Genomic DNA, 19952 nt, shown 5'->3' with positions numbered 1-19952 from the left:
TCTTGGTGTTTTGAACAAAGAATTGGAAGAAACGCATAACAAAGCCATGAAATAAAGAAGCAACAAAAACACAGATTTATTGAAATGAAAGTATACTCCATGGAGTGGGAGCAGGCTCAAGCTGGCTGCTCAAGAAAATTTTCTGGGTTTTAAATAGTCTCTAGTGGTTTCCCATTGGTGACTCGGTTTACACCCTATGTAAATAAAGAAGAGTCCCACAACCAGTCTGATTGGTTGTGGAAGGTGACCAATCAGTGACTGAAGTGAAGTTACAAAGTTACACTCTATGCAAATGTCTGATTGGTTGTGGGAAGGGACCAGAGGCTGAAGTGAAGTAACAAAGTTACATCCCAATGCAAATGAAGACTAGGCCTGCTACCAGCCTGATTGGTTGCAAGAGGGGACCAATCAGAGATTGATATGGTTTGGCTCTGTGTCCCCACCCAATCTTATCTTGTAGCTCCCCTAATTCCCACGTGTTGTGGGAGGGACCAGATGGGAGATGATTGAATCATGGGGGCAAGTCTTTCTCGTGCTGTTCTCCTGATAGTGAATGGGTCTCACAAGATCCTATGGTTTTAAAAATGGGAGTTTCTCTGCACAAGCTCTCTCTCTGCCTGCTGCCATCCACAGAAGATGTGACTTGCTCCTCCTTGCCTTCTGCCATAATTGTGAGGCCTCCCCAGTCAAGTGTAACTGTTAGTTCAATAAACCTCTTTCTTTTGTAAATTGCCCAGTCTCAGGGATGTCTTTATCATGATACCTTTATCAGGATGTCTTTATCAGTGTGAAAAGAGACTAATACAGATGACTTTCCATTTTTCATCTGCCACACAGAGGCGGGTGGGAGGTTGCAAAGGGAGTAGCCTCTGATCCCTTTGTTACCTGGGCATGGTAAATTGGGGTTTTTCTTTTGATTCAGTTCTAGGAAGTTGGTGCAAATTGGCCTTAGGCTTCCTGCCTCCAGACCCTATTCTCCTGCCTCAAAAGCACTAATCATAAGATAAATGACTGATTACTCTAACTACATTAAAATTGCAACCTTGTCTTTCCTTGTCAAAAGACACCAGAAAGAAATTTAAAAGGCAAGGCACAAACTGTGAGAAGATATTTGGAACTGATTTCATTAGAAAAGGAGTAGAATACAGAATATACAAAGGATTTTTACAAGTAAATTGAAAAAAAGGGCAACCTCATAGAAAAATAGGCAAAAGACATGAACAGACACTTTACAGAGGAGGCAACATGAATATTTCATAAACATATGAAAAGATGATCACCCTCATACATAACTGAAATGGAAACCAAACATGGTACCATTTTATTCCTAATAGATTGGAAGTGGGGTGGTAGCATTGCATGGGGGTGGGTGAGTGGAAAAGAAATCAGATGATTAACAAGTGCTGCTCAGGGAGCTTAATCATCCAGGAAAATAATTTGGCACTGTCTTATAAAGTTGAATATCTGCACACCCTGTGAGCCAGTGAGCCAGCAAATCCACTCCTAAGTATAAATCCTTGAAAAAAGCTTTCACATATGCTTCAAGACACACATACAAGAATAATCACAGCAGCATAGTTCATAACAGCCAAAACTGGAAACAAATCAAATATCTGTTAAGAAGAGAAGAGCCAAATAAACTGGTTGCCTGTCACAATAGATTAAACCAACAGGAAAACGAATAAACTACACTCAACTGAACAACCTGGATGAATTCCAGTGACATTGCATTGGGCGAAAAAAAGGAACTTATCAAAGATAACATATAGTTTTCATATCATTTTGTAAACCTCAAAAACAAGCAAAACTAGAATTTGTTTTAGGCGGGGGTAGTGAAAGAAAATTCGTGAAAGATGAGGAACTGATCAGATTTTAAGGGATAATAGAATTTGAAAGAAGGAAGGACAGTTCTGGGTGGAGAGACAGGAAGGGCAGAGCATGTTATGGGAAAGTTTAGTAGAGCAAATCTGAAGATTGTGGAAAACCACAGAGGGCCAGGGTTTAAAGCTGGGACTTAAAGGCAATGAAATCTTTTAATTGAGGTTGGAAGAATAGCTAGGAAACTTGTGAATGCAGAGATACAGATTTGATATTTCTTATAAATTATCTAGATTTAGATTTCTAGAAAGGGAGAAAATTATAGGAGCAGGAGAACCAGGATAATGGATTGTCAACGAAGCCAAGGAGTTTCAAATGTAAAATGTGGAAGGTGGTGAAAAGAAAAAAAAAAAAAAACTTTAAGTTTCAGATATGTCAGATCTTCATCTACTTTCAAGTTTTGTTTGTATATGTTTTAAACTGTTGAACATAAAAATGGACCTCAGAGGATTTATTCAAATAAAATATGTGCTTGAAAGAAAAAAGCAAAACTAAGCAATATATCCCTTAAGAATCCATGCATATGTGACAATATCATTTATTTTAAAAACAGGTGAACGATAAACATAAAATTCAGAGTAGTGATTACTTCTAGAGGTCGGTGGTGTTGGAGAGGCAGGTAACGAGAGAGGGGAGAAAAACTCAGGCACACACAAAGGTGCAGGCAGTGTTCTAGTTTAAAGTTAAATGTTGGGTTAACAGTGTTTATTTTGTCTCATAAACTACATATATGTTATATATATTTTTTCTTCTGTATGTCTCAAATGCATAGAATGACAATTTCTTAAGTAGAAAACATTCTAATTTTTTAAAGTACAGAAAAAATGTTTTAATTAAACAGCTTTCTTTCATCTACTGAAATACAGAAGTTATATAATTGCTGATACTGACATTTAGATACTACTGTGTATATAATGTACTACTTCCTCCAAAACTCTTACCCAATCATGAAAGTAATGTTTCTAGAGAGCTTCCACCTGATCAGACTGATGGGATTAACACAGTGTTGGTGGGTTGTATTCTAGACCGAAGTGATTTTCCTAATTATTAGAAGGCTATATCAGAATTTAAAATTCTCACCATTTTAATGATTTACATATTATTAGATTTATATATTGTTAGATATACTGTTAATGATTTATATATTATTAAAGCTGGAAAGAACTTAGAAATCACCTAGTCCATGCCTCACACTTTACTGATGGGCAAATTGAGAACCTCAAAGGGAAGTGACTTTTCCAAGCACAGAGATGCCCAGGTGTTCAGGTTTCTGTTAGGGTAGTTCCCCACTTCTCTAACAGGCTGATTTCTTTAACAGTGCACATTGAAATGAGGGAACTAGTGAGTAAGAAATGTCTGAATCTTACAGAACAGCAGCTGGAAACAGCTGCTGACTGCTGACTTCAAGATGTCTGTCTCAGTAGAGAAAGTCAATGGAGGGCCGTGCTCAAGGAAGAATCAACGGAAAAAGACATGAAGCGGGGAAGAGATCACTTCAGGCCAAGAAATACACTGAAGGGAAATGTAGGACTCACCTGTGAGATGTGTGACTTTAGAGGAATCAGCATAAATTAACCAGAACATTAACCTGAGTTACAGCCAAACAAATTGTATAACGAGTGTATGCTACGCTTCCTTTACCACACCAGTTTTGGCAACATAGAGTGGTCTCTCTACTCCAACACCACAGCAACCTAAGCTCCCAGAGAGTTGGTTGTAACAGCAGAGCATAGTTATAGCCAACTTTTAGTTTAAGCTGACAGCTGGAACAGAAATAAGGAGGAGAATATTTCTAAGTTTGATTTCAACGGAAGAATGAGACTGCTTTTGAAGTAGTAAGACGGCATAGTTAAAAATGTAGTTATAGCTTTTTTTATCTCCCAGAAATGAATAAAAACTCATCTTGACTTTGATTAAGATAACTTTGTTCTATATCCCACAATCTGAATAAGTTTACAAAGAGAGTATCGTGTTATGAAAATTGAATAATTCTCTTTAAAATAATATTTTAAGAAAAAGGTATCTTGCCATGTTGCCCAAGCTTGTCTTGAACTCCTGGGCTCAAGGGATTCTCCCATTTCAGATCCCAAAGTGCTGGGGTTACAGGCATGAGTCACTGCATCTGGTCCCTGAATAATTCTTGTAAATACCCTAAGAAAAATCTACTTTAAAGGCACTATGTAAATAAAGGTTCTATACCTAAGACTGTGGACTGTAGCTTCTGAACATCACCAGCAAATAACTGGACATACTCCCTGCTGACTATAATGTTCTCTGTATATTGTCATCTCACTCATTCTCTAACTACCCAAAGGGTGTATTTGTCTCAGCTGTCCAGTATGGCAGCCACTAGCCACGTGTGGCTTCTGAGCACTTGAAATGTGACTAGCCCACATTGATATTTCTAATTTTTAACAATTTTTATTGTCATTTTTATTATTTTTTAATAGAAGACTGGATTTTGCTATGTTGCCCAGCTGGATTCTAACTCCTGGGCTCAAGCAATCCTCCTGCATTTGCCTCCCAAGTAGCTGGGACTACAGGCATGTGCCACTGAACCTGGCTTTTTTTCCCCCCGCCAGAGATAGCCCAAATTGAAATGTAAGCTGCAAACACTGTATTTCAAATATTTAGTATGCAAAAAAAGAATGTAAAATATCTCATTAACAATTTTTTAGAATGATTACGTGTTGAAATAATATTTTGCATATAGTGAGTTAAACCTACTATTAACATTAATTCCATTTGCCTCTTTTTACTTTTTAAAAATTTCTGCTACTAGAAAATTAAAAATTACATAAGCAGCACATATTATATTTCTACTGGACAGTGTGGTGTTAGGTACTAGGGGTTTCCTCATACCAAATCCCAGTCATCCTCATTTCCAATTCTATTGTCATCAAGTGTTGACTTGGAAATGATGTGCCCCCTATGGAACTTGAACAGTAGCTTAGCTTAGCATTCAGGCATGTGTCTCAGTCAATCAGCAGGCAGAGTTTCACCCACGCAACCTTGCCCCATGTTTCCAAGTGTGCAGCTTACTTGTAAAATTTTGCAGTATTAGTAAATATGCCACCTGCTAATGACAGTAATTGCACTCTATGTAGAATGAAATTAAGTGTCAAGATTTTTCTTCAACTTTTGCTGTCTTGTTCAATTTTCTATCATGAGAGAAACATCTGTGGAAAAGGCTATAAAATTATTAGTATTTATACAATAAATCATTATGTGTCAGGCCTAGTAAAAAAACAACAGTAACTGTCATAAGATAAATCCAAAGAAACTTAGTAAATATTCTTAACATTTGACTCACTAGGTAGTTTTTGAACAACTTTAATTATATTTTATTTCTAAGCCAAAGAAATCTAACACACAAAGCTATTTCATAGCTTTCAAAGCTATAGGGTATATATGTACCCAATAAGTAGGAAAATAAAATGTTTTAAGAGACTAATGAATTATAGGTATAGTGTTAATAATTTAACACCTAGTAGTTAATTAACTAACTTATTTAGCAAATATGTGGAAGACTATGGAATACAAGAACATCCTAAAAGCATTTATCAAATCCATGCATCAGTATCCTACACATAAAGTAGGTTAAAAAAAAAAAAAGAAGCACAAGTTATCCTCTCTAAAGAAATTGCCATGTTGTTCCAGTATATATTTGATAGAATATGTCACATCAGAATGAGGTAAAATGTTAGGTATTTTTTCCTCTATGTTTCAGACTTAGAGAAATGTCCTTAAAATTAAATTCACAAAAGAGACAATCTATTCCTAGTACTGAGGGCCTAGAAAGAATCTTCAAATAAATTAGCTGTAAAAATGAAAATTAGGTGTTTTTACTTAAAACAAAATCATTTTTTCCCTATGTTCTAAGTGTTCTTATTATAACAAATGGCAATAACTCTCATATATTTCCCCATGCTAAAGATTGTACAAGGACGTAGATTGTAAACTCACAAGGGAGGATGGCAGGACTAGCCTGATTCTCAAAAAATGCCTTCATTGCTTCATGAAGCCAGCATAGGCACAGGAGAATCACAGAGAAGTGGATCCAATGCTTGACATAGTGTGTTTGGAGTCCCTGGTATTACCTGCAACAGGCAAGATTACGCTGCTGCACCTGACAATCCCCACACCTTATAGTGACAAAAGTTTATCACACATGTGACATGCCCATCTTGGGGCCCTGCTCCTAATCCTCCTTACCCAAGGACATGGCTCCATCATCTAGAATGTTGTCAATTGTCACTGAAAAAAGAGGTAAATGAGGAATTGTATGCTGGATCTTTAACGCGCATGTCACATCTGCTCACATTTCATTGGCCAGCCTTGTGACCACACCTAACTTCAAGGGGGTGGAGAAGTACAATCCTGCTGATTGTACAAAGGGAAAGAATTGGTTACACTAGTAAGTAACAGGGCCAGGAGGGTTACATCAGGAAGATATAGCAATTATAAACTTATATACACCTAACACCAGAGCCCCCAAAACCATGAGACAAAAACTGACAGAACTGAAAGGAAAAATAGACAATTCCAGAATTATAGTTGGAGACTTCAAGACTTCACTTTCAATGATAAATAAAACTACTAGAAATATGATAAACAAGAAACTAAAAACCTCAAACAACTGTTGTTTCTGGAAAAGACAACATACATTGTAGGAACTTGAAATCAGAAGTAATGAATACATCATAAAATGAAGACCTCTCAGCAGATGACATTAAAAGAAATTTTGAAGAAACTAATAGGACTAAGTTACTTATTTAAAACTCTTAAAGCAAAATAGAAATCAAATGTAGACTAAACTAACTGACAAAGATAAAATAATCTATCCATCTACGTAATATTAAAAGCCTCCAAATTAAGAAAACTCCATTGCAGTTAGAAGACAAAACAAAGCAAAACAAAAACAAACAAAAAAACACAGAAAGAGATAAGCAAAAGCTCCAGCTGAGATGTAAATGGTATTTACATCCTTTGTATTCTGCTTCAAGAAAACAAAATTATTTTCACCAAATATCAAATTTAGAGTGAATTTACCCCATAAAGACAGAGAAGAAACTTTTCAAAGTAGTTGAAAAGATCAGCCATAAATGTAAAGAGCTAGACACCTATACAGTACAAGTCAAAATTTTTTTCAGAAAATTTTTAAAGAATCGCTGGCTATTATCAATGTCAGCTTTTTTTTTTCATGGCCAAAAAGTTTATGATAATAGTCTGATAGCTCTACCAGCTGAAAGAAACTTTAGTAATTAAGAAAAGAAAATGCATGCATTAGTCAAGAAAGTATTAAGAAGTTAAGCATTTCGGTAAGTATGTTTACATCCTGATGCTTCAAATGGGGCATTTGACAGAGGCCAAGAGGACCACCAGGGAATTTTTTTGATGAAGAGATCCCCAAGGAAAGGATCAACATCAAGCTGTGATGACGTGGGGATCCAAGGTCCCATGCCCCATGTAGACCAGATACGACCTCCTTCATCCCAAGGTCAGGATAGTAAGAGCAGGATCCTTCCACCAGTCCATCTCCATCCAGTTACAGCAGGATACTCCCCCAAGGGCTAGGCAGAGCTTGTCCTGGTGCTCCCTGTGCTGGCCGATGCTCAGAACCTTCTTTTGGTTCAACACTCCCTCCACTTGTGGCACCACAGCCCAGGATGTCATTCTGTGAGAGGGCAGATGCTACAAGGGGGTCCTGGGGGATGGTTTAAGAGGACTCCCTCTTCCCCTTCTTCTGAAAATGAGGATGAACCCACACAGAATCTTCTCCACTGAGGGACTCCCCTGGCACAGCATATCCTCCACTGGGCAACAAAAAATGTCTCTACACTAAGTGGTACTAAGTAATAAACACTAGTGGAAAATGCAATATACAATGGCTTAAGAACAGGCTGTATATGCTGTTCTCCATATAATAAACCACTTTCTCAACACCAGTTACAAAACAGCCCATTTTCTTCATGGGTTTATGGTGCCACTTTTATTGTGCATTAAGTTCCCAAATAGACATGGGTGTATTCTGGGCATTCTTTCTTATTCCATTGGTCTATCAAAGATGAACTGCAGATTACTTAAAGATTTAAACATGAAAGTTAAAATTACAAACATAATGGAAGAAAGAATAAGGGAGAAACTTTGTGACTTGGGGCATGGGAAAGACTGCAGTCTACAAATCAACAAGAAAAAGATGCAAACCCATTCGAAAACAGGCAATGGATCTAAAGAGGTAATTTTCTAGAAGAGATGCAAAAGGCTAACACACACGTGAAGAGATGCCCAGACTCAGTAATCCATGGAAATGTAAATCACAACAAGAATGAAATTATACTTTATACCTATTAGTCTTGGCAGCATTTTGAAGGCTAGATAATGGTAAGCGTTGGCTGGAATACAGGGATCTGCACTGGTGTGGGAGTGAGATTAGCAAAGTCCTTTTGAAGAGCAACTGGTCAAATTAAGTACACACGTGCCTTGAGCCCCATCAGTTCCACTTCTGGATGTGCAACCCAAAGAAAGGACACACAGCTTCATAACCAGGTATGTATAACAGTGTTCTCTGTGGTGCAATTTGTAGTGGGAACAGGACTTGAGGCAAGAGTACTCTATAATGGTTAAAATCAATGGACTTGAAATATACACAAATGAATTTTTAAAAGAGTGTCAGTTTAAAAGATGAAATTGAATGAGGTAAAGAATCCCCATTTATGTTAAATCAAATACACATGAATCCCAAATGACAGAACACATTCTGGAACATTTACAAACAAACAAAAAATACATACGAAACGCTTTAAAATGGTTCCCCACAGTCAGAAGTGTGGAGAAAGGCAGATAGAAATGGGGACAGAAAGGAATAATAAAACCAGAGAAAGATCCAGCACAGGGCAACAGTGATAATGTGCCATGAAGTAAGGAGTTGGATTCATTCAACTTTAACACTTAAGGATTATGACCAAAAAAAAAAAAAAAAACTACTGTATAAAGTACAATCTTACTTTGCCATGCAGTTCCACACAATTCCTCTAAGCTTTTTAATCCAACATTTTCATCATTTTAACAAGAGACTGTCAGCAACTTATGAAATTACTCAGTTAAGTGTACTGTTTTGAGAATCTAATTATATCTGTTTATAAATACACGATGAGGTACAGTAAAAGACACTTAAGAAAAGAAAGCCGATTTATCAATTCATGGGGCTATACACTCTCTGGACCTAAAACTAAAAGATGCATAAGAAGAGATGGCACAGCTGCTGCATTGACTGCACAACCATACATGTAGCCACATGAGGTACTGAGGTTAGAAAGGCATTTTTAAGCATTGCAAAATACTCAGCATTTTGCAAGATTGGTCTGGGAACACAATGTGGGATTCTGACAAGCAAAGCTATCTATCTAACATGACGATAAGTCTTTCTAGCAGTGGGACATGAGGAACTCAGGTGTATTGAGTCACAGGTGGTGCTTTGGCATTGCAGATGCTTCAAGTTTTGCAGCCAAAGAACATAGCTTAAGCAGAGCTAAAATGGCATAGGAGAATGCAGTGGGTGGAGGGTTAGGGAAAAAAGATCTGCCCCTTCTGCTCAGACCTGCACAAGTTCTGCAGCTGCCTGGTCTACCTGTGGAAGCCCATGTGACAGGACCAAGAAATCCACCCTGGCCAGGCGCGGTGCCTCACGCCTGTAATCCCAGTACTTTGGGAGGCCAAGGTGGGCTGCTTACCTGAGGTCAGGAGTTCGAGACCAGCCTGCCCAACATAGCTAAACCCCGTCTTTACTTAAAATACAAAAAATTAGCTGGACGTGGTGGTGCATACCTATAATCCCAGCTACTCAGGAGGCTGAGGCAGGAGAATCGCTTGAACCTGGGAGGCGGAGGTTGCAGTGAGCTAAGATCATGCCATTGCACTCTAGCCTGGGCAACAAGAGTGAAACACTGTCTCAAAAAAAAAAAACAACTTTGCCTTCTTTGATTGAGACGTCTACCTTCAATTCTTTGGTAAATCCCATCAGACAACCAAAGAAAAAAGAACAGAAACAAAATTAAGCAAAACAAAAGAAAATCTCTTCCTTTATTTATCCCTTCCCAAGATCTTCCTCCAGTTTAGCCACACCCACTTTCTTGCCTTTGAGTGAATGACTGGACCCCTGTGTCTTGCCTGCATCAACATTTTCCACCTCTGCAGCATAGGAAATAATTTTTTTCTATGTTATAAAAATATTGTGCCCAGTTAAAAAATTTCAAAACATGAGAGTTACCCAAGTGTGTCTTAAAACATTTTTAATGTTCAGAAATCTTTTTTTTTTTTTTTTTTCCTTGAGACAGGGTCTGGCTCTGTCACCCAGGCTAGAGTGCAGTGGTGCGTTCTCAGCTCACTGAAGCCTCAACCTCCCGGCTCAAGCAGTTCTCTCACCTCAGCCTCATAAGTAGCTGGGACTTACAGGCACATGCCACCACACCTGGCTAATTTTGTTTAGTTTTGTAGAGGGGGGGTCTTACTATGCTGCCCAGGCTGCTTTCAATATATACGACACATGGACTCAAGTAATCCTCCCGTCTCAGTCTCCCAAAGTGCTGGGATTACAGACGTGAGCCACCGTGCCTGGCTCAGCAATCTTAAAGACATTACAAAGGAGCTATCAACGGAAGAAGTTCAAACCAGAGATTAAAAATAATGTTGGTAATCACTCTGAAAAATAAAATTATATGAGATAAATTCAAAGGATGGAGCCCCCCCCAAAAAAAACACACTTCTTAGTGTTTGTATATTTGCTTAATCCCCATGTAGCATACAAAATACAGAGACAGAGTGTTTCTGTAATATTCCACTATCAATAGTTTTCACATCCTTTAAAGCTTTTTGCTTTACAGACATGAGAGCATAAACGGAGAGGCTATAGTCTTCAAAGAATCAGCGATTTGCACTATTTGTAAGGGGGAAAAAGTTAAATCCTTACCAATTAGATTTGTTTGCCAGCAAAAATGTTGTCTCTGCAGATGTCAACAATGACCACCCTATCATCTTTTTTTTTTAGCCTTAGCTGGCAGAAAGGTGAAAACTAAATTCCATTGCCATTTAACTGCTAACCTCAATACATTCAATTTTCTGTTCATTTTGTAGCAAAGGGCCCTGGATTGACCACAGCAGGGTTCATCTTAGGATTCAAGCATGTCTTGGGGGCTAGAAAGGAAAAACCACGAAGAGTGTAGTTCCATGAAGAAGGGACAGAAAGTGTGAGTGTACAAGCTGGTTCAAAGATGATGTGTCAACACAAGAGGGGGGTTTGCATTTAGACTCGTGTCCAGGGGTGTGACCTCTGATCCCACGGACTGACCCTTGAGTTCTAAGGCTGGGGACAATTGATTTTACCATTCATCAATTCCATTGAATTTTGGTGGGGAATACCTCATAGAAAAAGAGGGAAAACTGAATTGAAAGGAACTCCACCTTTATTCTACTGAAAATCAAATGTTTGAGGAAAGCAACTTATGCATAATGTAATGCTGTTATTTTACAAAGTGATTTTTATTTTATTTCATTTTAAGTTTTGGGATACATGTGCAGAAAGTGCAGGTTTGTTACATAGGTATATATGTACCACAGTGGTTTGCTGCATCTATCAACCTGTCATCTAGGTTATAAGACCCACATGTATTAGGTAATTGTCCTCATGCTCTCCCTCCCCTTGTCCCCCATCCCCAGCAGGCCCTGGTGTGTGATGTTCCCCTCCCTGTGTCCATGTGTTCTCATTGTTCAATTCCAACTTACTAATTAGAACACACGGTGTGTTTGGTTTCCTGTTTCTGTGTTAGTTTGCTGAGAATGATGGCTTCCAGCTTCATCCATGTCCCTGCAAAGGACATGAACTTATTCTTTTTTATGGCTGCATAGTATTCCATGGTGTATATGTGCCACATTTTCTTTATCCAGTCTATCATTGATGACATTTGGGTTGGTTCCAAGTCTTTGCTATTGTAAATACTGGTAGTTTGATGGGAATAGCATTGAATCTATTAATTACTTTAGGCAGTATGGCCGTTTTTACGATATTGATTCTTCCTATCCATGAGCATGGAACGTCTTTCCTTTCCTTTGTGTCCTCTCTTATTTCTTGAGCAGTGGTTTGTAGTTCTCCTTGAAGAGGTCCTTCATATTTCTTGTAAGTTGTATTCCTAGGTATTTTATTCTCTTTGCAGCAATTGTGAATGGGAGTTCACTCATGATTTGGTTGTCTGTCTATTATTGGTGTATAGGAATGCTTGTTGGTTTTGCACATTGATTTTGTATCCTGAGAACTTGCTGAAGTTGCTTATCAGCTTAAGGAGATTTTGGGCTGAGATGATGGGGTTTTCTAAATATACAATCATGTCATCTGCAAACAGAGACAATTTGACTTCCTCTCGTCCTATCTGAATACTCTTTATTTCCTTCTCTTGCCTGACTGCTCAGGCCAGAACTTCCAATACCATCTTGAATAAGAGTGGTGAGAGAGGGTATCCTTGTCTTGTGCTGGTTTTCAAAGGGAATGCTTCCAGCTTTTGCCCATTCAGTGTGATGTTGGTTATGGGTTTGTCATAAATAGCTCTTATTATTTTGAGATATGTTCCATCAATACCTAGTTTATTGCGAGTTTTTAGCATCAAGGGATGTTGAATTTTATTGAAGGTCTTTTCTGCATCTATTGAGATAGCCATGTGGTTTTTGTCATTGGTTCTGTTTATGTAATGGATTATGTGTATTGATTTGCATATGTTGAACCAGTCTTGCATACCAGCGATAAAGCTGACTTGATTGTGGTGGATAAACTTTTTGATGTGCTGCTGGATTCAGTTTGCCAGTATTTTATTGAAGATTTTTGCATTGCTGTTTGTCAGGAATATTTGCCTGAAATCTTCTGGTACATTGTGTCTTTGTTCTCACCGGTTTCAAAGAACATCTTTGTTTCTGTCTTCATTTCATTATTTACCCAGTAGTCATTCAGAAGCAGGCTGTTCAATTTCCATGTAGTTGTACAGTGAGTTTTTAGTGAGTTTCTTAATCCTGAGTTCTAATTTGATTGCACTGTGGTCTGAAAGACTATTATTATTTCCATTCTTTTGCATTTGCTGAGAAGAGTTTTACTTCCAATTATGTGATAAATTTTAGAATATGTGTTGTGTGGCACTGAGAAGAATGTATGTTCTGTTGATTTGGGGTGGAGAGTTCTGCAGATATCTATTACGTCCACTTGGTCCAGCGCTGAGTTCAAGTCCTGAATATCCTTGTTAATTTTCTGACTCGTTGATCTGTCTAATATTGACAGTAGGGTGTTAAAGTCTCCTACTATTATTGTGTGGGAGTCTACATCTCTTTGCAGGTCTCCAAGAACTTGTTTTATGAATCTGGGTGCTCTTGTATTAGGTGCATATATATTTAGGATAGTTAGCTCTTCTTGTTGCATTTATCCCTTTACCATTATGTAATGTCCTTCTTTGTCTTTTTTGATCTGTGTTGGCATAAAGTCTGTTTTATCAGAGACTAGGATTGTGACCCATGCTCTTTTTTGCTTTCTATTTGCTTGGTAAATATTCCTCCATCCCTTTGTTTTGAGCCTATGTATGTCTTTGCACATGAGATGGATCTCCCGAATATAGCATACTGATGGGTCTTGACTCTTTATCCAGTTTGCCAGTCTGTGTCTTTTAATTGGGTCATTTAGCCCATTTACATTTAAGGTTAATATTGTTATGTGTGAATTTGATCCTGTCATCATGATGCCAGTTGGTTATTTTGCCCATTAGTTGATGCAGTTTCTTTATCGTGTCATTGGTCTTTATATTTTGGTTTGTTTTTGCAGTGGCTGGTACCAGTTTTTTCTTTCCATTTTTAGTGCTTCCTTAAGGAGCTCTTGTAAGGCAGGCCCAGTGGTGACAAAACCCCTCAGCATTTGCTTGTCTGTAAAGGATTTTATTTCTCCTCCACTTATGAAGCTTAGTTTGGCTGGATATGAAATTTTGGGTTGAAAATTCTTTTCTTTAATAATGTTGGATATTGGCCCCCACTCTCTTCTGGCTTGTAGGATTTCTGCAGAGAAATCTACTGTTAGTCTAATGGGCTTCCCTTTGTGGGTAACCTGACCTTTCTCTCTGGCTGCCCTTAACATTTTTTCCTTCATTTCAACCCTGGTGAGTCTGACAACAATGTGTTTTGGGTTGCTCTTCTTGAGGGGTATCTTAGTGGTTTTCTCTGTATTTCCTGAATTTGCATGTTGGCCTGTCTTGCTAGGTTAGGGAAGTTCTCCTGGATAATATCCAGAAGTGTTTTCCACCTTGGTTCCATTCTCTCTGTCACTTTCAGGTACACCAATCAATCGTATGTTTGCGCTTTTCATGTAGTTCCATATTTCTTGGAGGCTTTGTTCATTCATTTTCATTCTTTTTTCTCTAATCTTTTCTTCATGCCTTATTTCAGTAAGTTGATCTTCAATCTTTGATATCCTTTCTTCCACTTGATCGATTCCACTATCAATACTTGACGTATACTTGACGAAGTTCTCGTGCTTTGTTTTTCAGCTCCATCAGGCCATTTACATTCCTCTCTAAACTGATTATTCTAGTTAGCAGTTCCTGTAACCTTTTATCAAGTTTCTTAGCTTCCGTGCATTGGGTTAGAACATGCTCCTTTAGCTCAGATGAGTTTGTTATTACCCACCTTCTGAAGCTGTCATCAATGTCATTTTCTGTCCAGTTGTGTGCCTTTGTTGGAAAGAAGTTGCTATCATTTGGAGGAGAAGAAGAATTATGATTTTTAGAATTTTCAGTGTTTTTGCACTGGTTTTTCCTCATCTTCGTGGATTTATCTACCTTTGATCTTTGAGGCTGATGACCTTTGGATGGGGTTTTTGTGTGGGAGTCCTTTATGTTGACGTTGATGTTGCTTTCTGTTTGTTAGTTTTTCTTCTAACAGGCCCTTCTTCTGTAGGTCTGCTACAGTTTGCTGGAGGTCCACTCCAGATCCTATTTGCCTGGGTATCACCAGTGGAGGCTGCAGAGCAGCAAAGATCACTGCCTACTCCTTCCTCTGGAAGCTTCGTCCCAGAGGGGCACTGGCCAGATGCCAACCAGAGCTCTCCTGTATGAGGTGTCTGTCAACCCCTGTTGGGAGGACTTTCCCAGTCGGGAGGCACGGGGGTCAGGGACCCACTTGAGGAGGCAGTCTGTCCCTTAGCAGAGCTGGTGAGCTGTGCTGGGAGAATCCCTCTTGTCGGAATCAGCTGCTCTCTTCAGAGCCAGCAGGCAGGAAGGATTAAATCCACTGAAGCTGTGCCCATAGCTGCCCCTTCCCCCAGGTGCTCTGTCCCATGGAGATGGGAGTTATGTCTGTAAGCCCCTGGCTCGGATGTTACCTTTCCTTCAGAGATTCCCTGCCCGGTGAGGGGGAATCTAGAGAAGCAGTCTGGCCACAGCCACTTTGCCGTGCCCAGCCCAGACCTCCCAGCCTCCTTAGCACTGTCAGGGGAAAACTGCCTACTAAAGCCTCAGTAATGGCGGATGACGCTCCCCCCACCAAGCTCGACTGTCCCAGGTCAACTTCAGACTGCTATGCTGGCAGTGAGAATTTCAAGTCCATGGTTCTTAGCTTGCTGGACTCCATGGGAGTGGGACCCACTGAGCAAGACCACTTGGCTCCCTGGCTTCAGCCCCTTTTCCAGGGGACTGAACAGTTCTGTCTCACTGGGGTTCCAGGCGCCAGTGGGGTATGAAAAAATCCTCCTGCAGCTAGCTCAGTGTCTGCCCAAACAGCCACCCAGTTTTGTGCTTGAAACCCAGGGCCCTGGTGGTGTAGGCATACGAGGGAATCTCCTGATCTGCAGACTGCAAAAACTATGGGAAAAGTGTAGTAACCCAGTCAGGTAGCACAGTGTCTCATGGCTTCCTTTGGCCCCGGGAAGGAGGTCCTCGGCTCCTTGCACTTCCCAGGTGAAGCAATGCCTCACCCTGCTTCTGTTCGCCCTCTGTGCGTTGGACCCATTGCCTAACCAGTTCCAATGAGACGAACTGGGTACCTCAGTTGGAAATGCAGAAATTACCCACCTTCTGCATTGGTCTGTCTGGGAGCTAGCTGCAGACCAGAGCTGTTCCTATTCGGCCATCTGGGTCCCTCTCACAAAGTGATTTTTAAGAACATAAAATATTTCAAAATAAATATGATTCTATCTTATAATTTTAGTTTGTAATTAGAATTTTGCAAAGTTTCTAAAAAGTTTCACTACTAAATTTAGGGCACCTTTCAGCTGTCTTGTCTTTTTGTCAAAGAACAGTTATAGAATTGTGTTATCTTAACTGACCTATCATTTTGAAAGCCTCACTGAAAATTAGAATAAGATATTTAAAGTACATACTTTCATCCAAGTTTTGCATTATGTATGATGCTGGGATGAGTGGTTTACAAAATATATTTAAAATATTCCTATCCTATGGATCTTATAACTAGCACTAATAAAACTGAGGTGACTCAGTGATTTGCCCTTGTATTGTCAAATAAATACACCAGATGAAAAAGAAAATAGAATATTTACAACAAGTACATTCACTAATATAAACATGTTTGTGGTGAAGAGTTAGGATTTACATATTCATACGGGGTTAAGATAGAAACAGAATTGGGAAGATAAGAGATTTCACTTTCATATTTGGTAGTTCAGACATCCTTCTTAAAGAGTTCAATCTACTTTGATAGCAGGGGAAATTTTTGTTTCTGAGGATATTTCGGTGCTCTGAGGTAGAAAAGGAATATGTACAGGATCTCAGACAACTGGAATTCCTGTGACCTCCCAGCTGCTGAGGGAAGAATCTCCAGGCCCTCCCAGGGACCCTCAGCCTGGAGCTCCCGACAGCCACTTCTGGGTTGGGTGGAAAGGCTTCAGGACCAGCAGGGAAGGGAAGGCCATGATGGAGTTTTGTATCCATGCATGTGGGTTATTTCTTTCCTGAAACCTGGAGACCGGAGGCTACCTAAGTCAGACAATGTGAGTATTAAAAAACTTCCTGTAGCAATAAGAGCATCAAGAACATAAGATGCATTTTAGGATAAGAGAAAAAAAAAATCATTTAAGGACTCGGAACTTAAGGGTTTTTCCACGTTTTTGAAGGTTGTAAAAAAAAAAACTGGACATGAGATGTTCAGTAATTGCTTTGGGAATTCTTTTCTTGGAAATACCATGCTCATTGTTAGCCATGCAAAACAGACTTTCTTGGTTCTTGACTATACTTCAAATTTTAAAAAGTTATCTCATTTTGTTTTAATTATTTTAAACGCTAGTATTTATTATTCCTTAATCAATATATCAATCCGTCAAGTCATCAGAACATTTATGAATTCAATCTTACTTTTATCTGGACAAGTTTAATTTCATCAAATCTTATATCAGCAAGAGATTTCCTTTTCTGGCCTCTTCGGTGTCCAAATTTACACTTATTTCTAATCACTTGCTCATCATCTTCTATGGGTCTTCGAACATATTTAAAGCGATCTTTGAGGGCTCGTTTCCATAAAAACTGTAAAATAACACAACAGGCCAGTTAATCTTCAAGGAGATTGAGATAATCCTATATAAACAATACACCTATACAACAACAATACATACCTATCATCTTTGGGCTTGAAATTATTTTCACATCATAGTAATAGAAATAATATTTATCTATCCTTCCTTTTACCCTCACAGCAATCTTGTGACACTGCTACAGAAATTATAAACCCTAAGTTATAGGTAAGAAGACAAAGTCACAGAAATAGAAATCTTTTCCCAGTGTCATATGGTTATTGAGTAAATATATCGGTTCTTGAACTAGATTTTCTAATTCCCAAAAGTGATACTTTCCGCTAGACTCTGCTGTCTCTACAACCAACTCTATTTTTCTAGCGGGTTCTAGAAAAGACCTGATAGTGGCTTATGGATTGATGCATTTTCTTTAAAAATAATTTTCTGTCACCTTTTGAAATTTGTTTTGGTGAGTACTACTGGCATTCACTCCCTAAGTATCTGCGGCGCCTCTACTGTTTCAAACACAAAGACCAAGTCCCCACTCTGGGAGGCAGAAGGGTGTAGGTGGACCTCACTTTCAGTGTAGCAGGGGGATGAGTGATTTTAATATAGAGTGAAAACTATTATAATAGGGGAAGATACATCATTCATTTACATTGTGTTAGGAGATCATAAAAGCTTTCCTGTAGGAAGTTCTTGAATCTAAACTGAGGCTTAGGTCTTAGGGTCAGGTAACTGCATGAAGGGATGGAGATAGCATCAGGGAATGCCGGTTGGGTGGATGCACAGAAGTTCCAGGAGGATGAAGCTGCATGTGCAATGGAATGGAGGGAGAGCTAGTGCCCTTTGGAGAACTACCAAGAGTTTTGCGAGGCTGGAGCACAGAGCTCAAGATGAGGGAATGATAGAGGATGGGGTAAAAAGTAAGGTGGGAGAGAGGAGCCAGCCCAATCATCAAGGGCCATGGTCACCCCATTAAGGAGCCTCAATGTAATCCTGAACCAGATCTTAAATCTGTCTCTGTAGACAGGCTATATTAGAACCTCATAGGAACTTTTGCCCTTGGTCTTTCCTCTAAAGCAATGGTTCTCAAAATTTAGCCTGAATCAATTCCTGGAGGACCTGTTAGAGCACAGTTTGCTGAGCCCCACTCTCAGCGTCTTTGATTTTGAGGTCAGGGGTAGGCTGAGAGTGTCCTTTTCTTGCAAGTTCTCATGCCATGCTGCTGCTTGCTACTGCTTGAGACTACACAGATGCTGGTTCGGGAGATTGGAATGGAGCCCAGATGTCTGTATTTTTTAAAGCTCTATAGAGAATTCATCAGAACAGCCAGGATAGGAAGTATTCCTAGGCCATGTTGAGTTGGGAGACTGAATGGTCAGATTTGAGCTCTGGAAGGATCTATCTGGCATGTGGAGTTTTTGTGAGACCAGAGACATAGACAATACCTAGGAAGCACCCCTGGACTTCTTCCTCAATATGCCAACATCTCTTCCACCGCTGGGCCTTCAGTTTGGGCCTGGAAAGCTTTATCCCTCTCTTCCCACACCTAGCTGGTATGTAGTTGACCCTTGCTTTGCCTTCGGGTCTCAGCTCAGCCTGTGCTTCATGGAAGCCTCCTCTGGCCTCTGTAACAGCTTGGCGTTGGAGCTCCCCTTTCTTCACTGGCACTTACCACAGTGGTAATCTACCCTCATCAATGTGATACTTTGTCTGTTTCTATTTCTACTTCTTTTTCTTTTCTTTTCTTTTCTTTTCCTTTGCCTGCCTTCCTTCCTTTCTTCCTTCCTTCTTTTCTTCCTTCCTTCCTTCCCTCCCTCCCTCCCTCCCTCTAGGCTATAAGCACACAAAGAAAGGCTCATGCCTGCTTTGCCCACCAAGTCCAGCATAGTGCCTCATGCATTCTGGAAACTATAAATGTTTGATACCTTGTGTCAATACTCAATGAAGCAGGAGATGCAGATGTCAACAGGACAGACCAGAAGCAAGACTCTGAGTCTTGGCAGTGCTTAGCTGGTAACTAACTCACTGCATGAGTGGTGGCCCAATGCTTCTTCTTTATTTATTTATTTATTTATTTTTTTGAGACAGAGTTTCACTCTTGTTGCTCAGGCTGGAGTGCAATGGCACAAGCTCGGCTCACTGTAACCTCCACTTCCTGGGCTCTAGCGATTCTCTTGCCTCAGCCTCCTGAGTAGCTGGGATTACAGACATGTGCCACCACGCTCAGCTAATTTTTTGTATTTTTAGTAGAGACGAGGTTTCTCCGTGTTGGTCAGGCTGGTCTCGAACTCCCGACCTCAGGTGACCCACCCTTCTTGGCCTCCCAAAGTGCTGGGATTACAAGCATGAGCTGCCACACCCGGCTGGCTCAACCCTTCTTGAAGTCAGTGACTTAGGACTGCTTCTGCTGCTCATCTCCCCTGCAATGTCATGTGCTTGAATAGATCCCCACAGTGAGTGCAGGCAAGGAAAAAAAAAAAAAAAACCCTTGCGGGCATATAGGCCTGTGTTTCCCTCTGAGCCCTGGCCATGA

The 19952-nt window shown here is 39.7% G+C and overlaps 1 protein-coding gene across 4 annotated transcripts in view; it reads right to left on the bottom strand.

Moving 5' to 3' along the window:
- Positions 1 to 19952, bottom strand: part of SAMD3 (sterile alpha motif domain containing 3) — a 66319-nt gene that overhangs the window by 14431 nt on the left and 31936 nt on the right. For all 4 annotated transcript variants that reach the window (XM_031667447.1, XM_031667448.1, XM_031667445.1 and 1 more), the window contains one exon: positions 17259 to 17426. In XM_031667447.1, coding sequence (XP_031523307.1) covers positions 17259 to 17426 — 168 coding nt within the window. The remainder of the gene's footprint in view (positions 1 to 17258; positions 17427 to 19952) is intronic.

Source organism: Papio anubis, chromosome 6 (genome assembly GCF_008728515.1).
Source record: "Papio anubis isolate 15944 chromosome 6, Panubis1.0, whole genome shotgun sequence".
Classification (NCBI taxonomy): Eukaryota; Metazoa; Chordata; class Mammalia; order Primates; family Cercopithecidae; genus Papio; species Papio anubis.
This window is presented reverse-complemented; position numbering and strand designations above follow the sequence as displayed.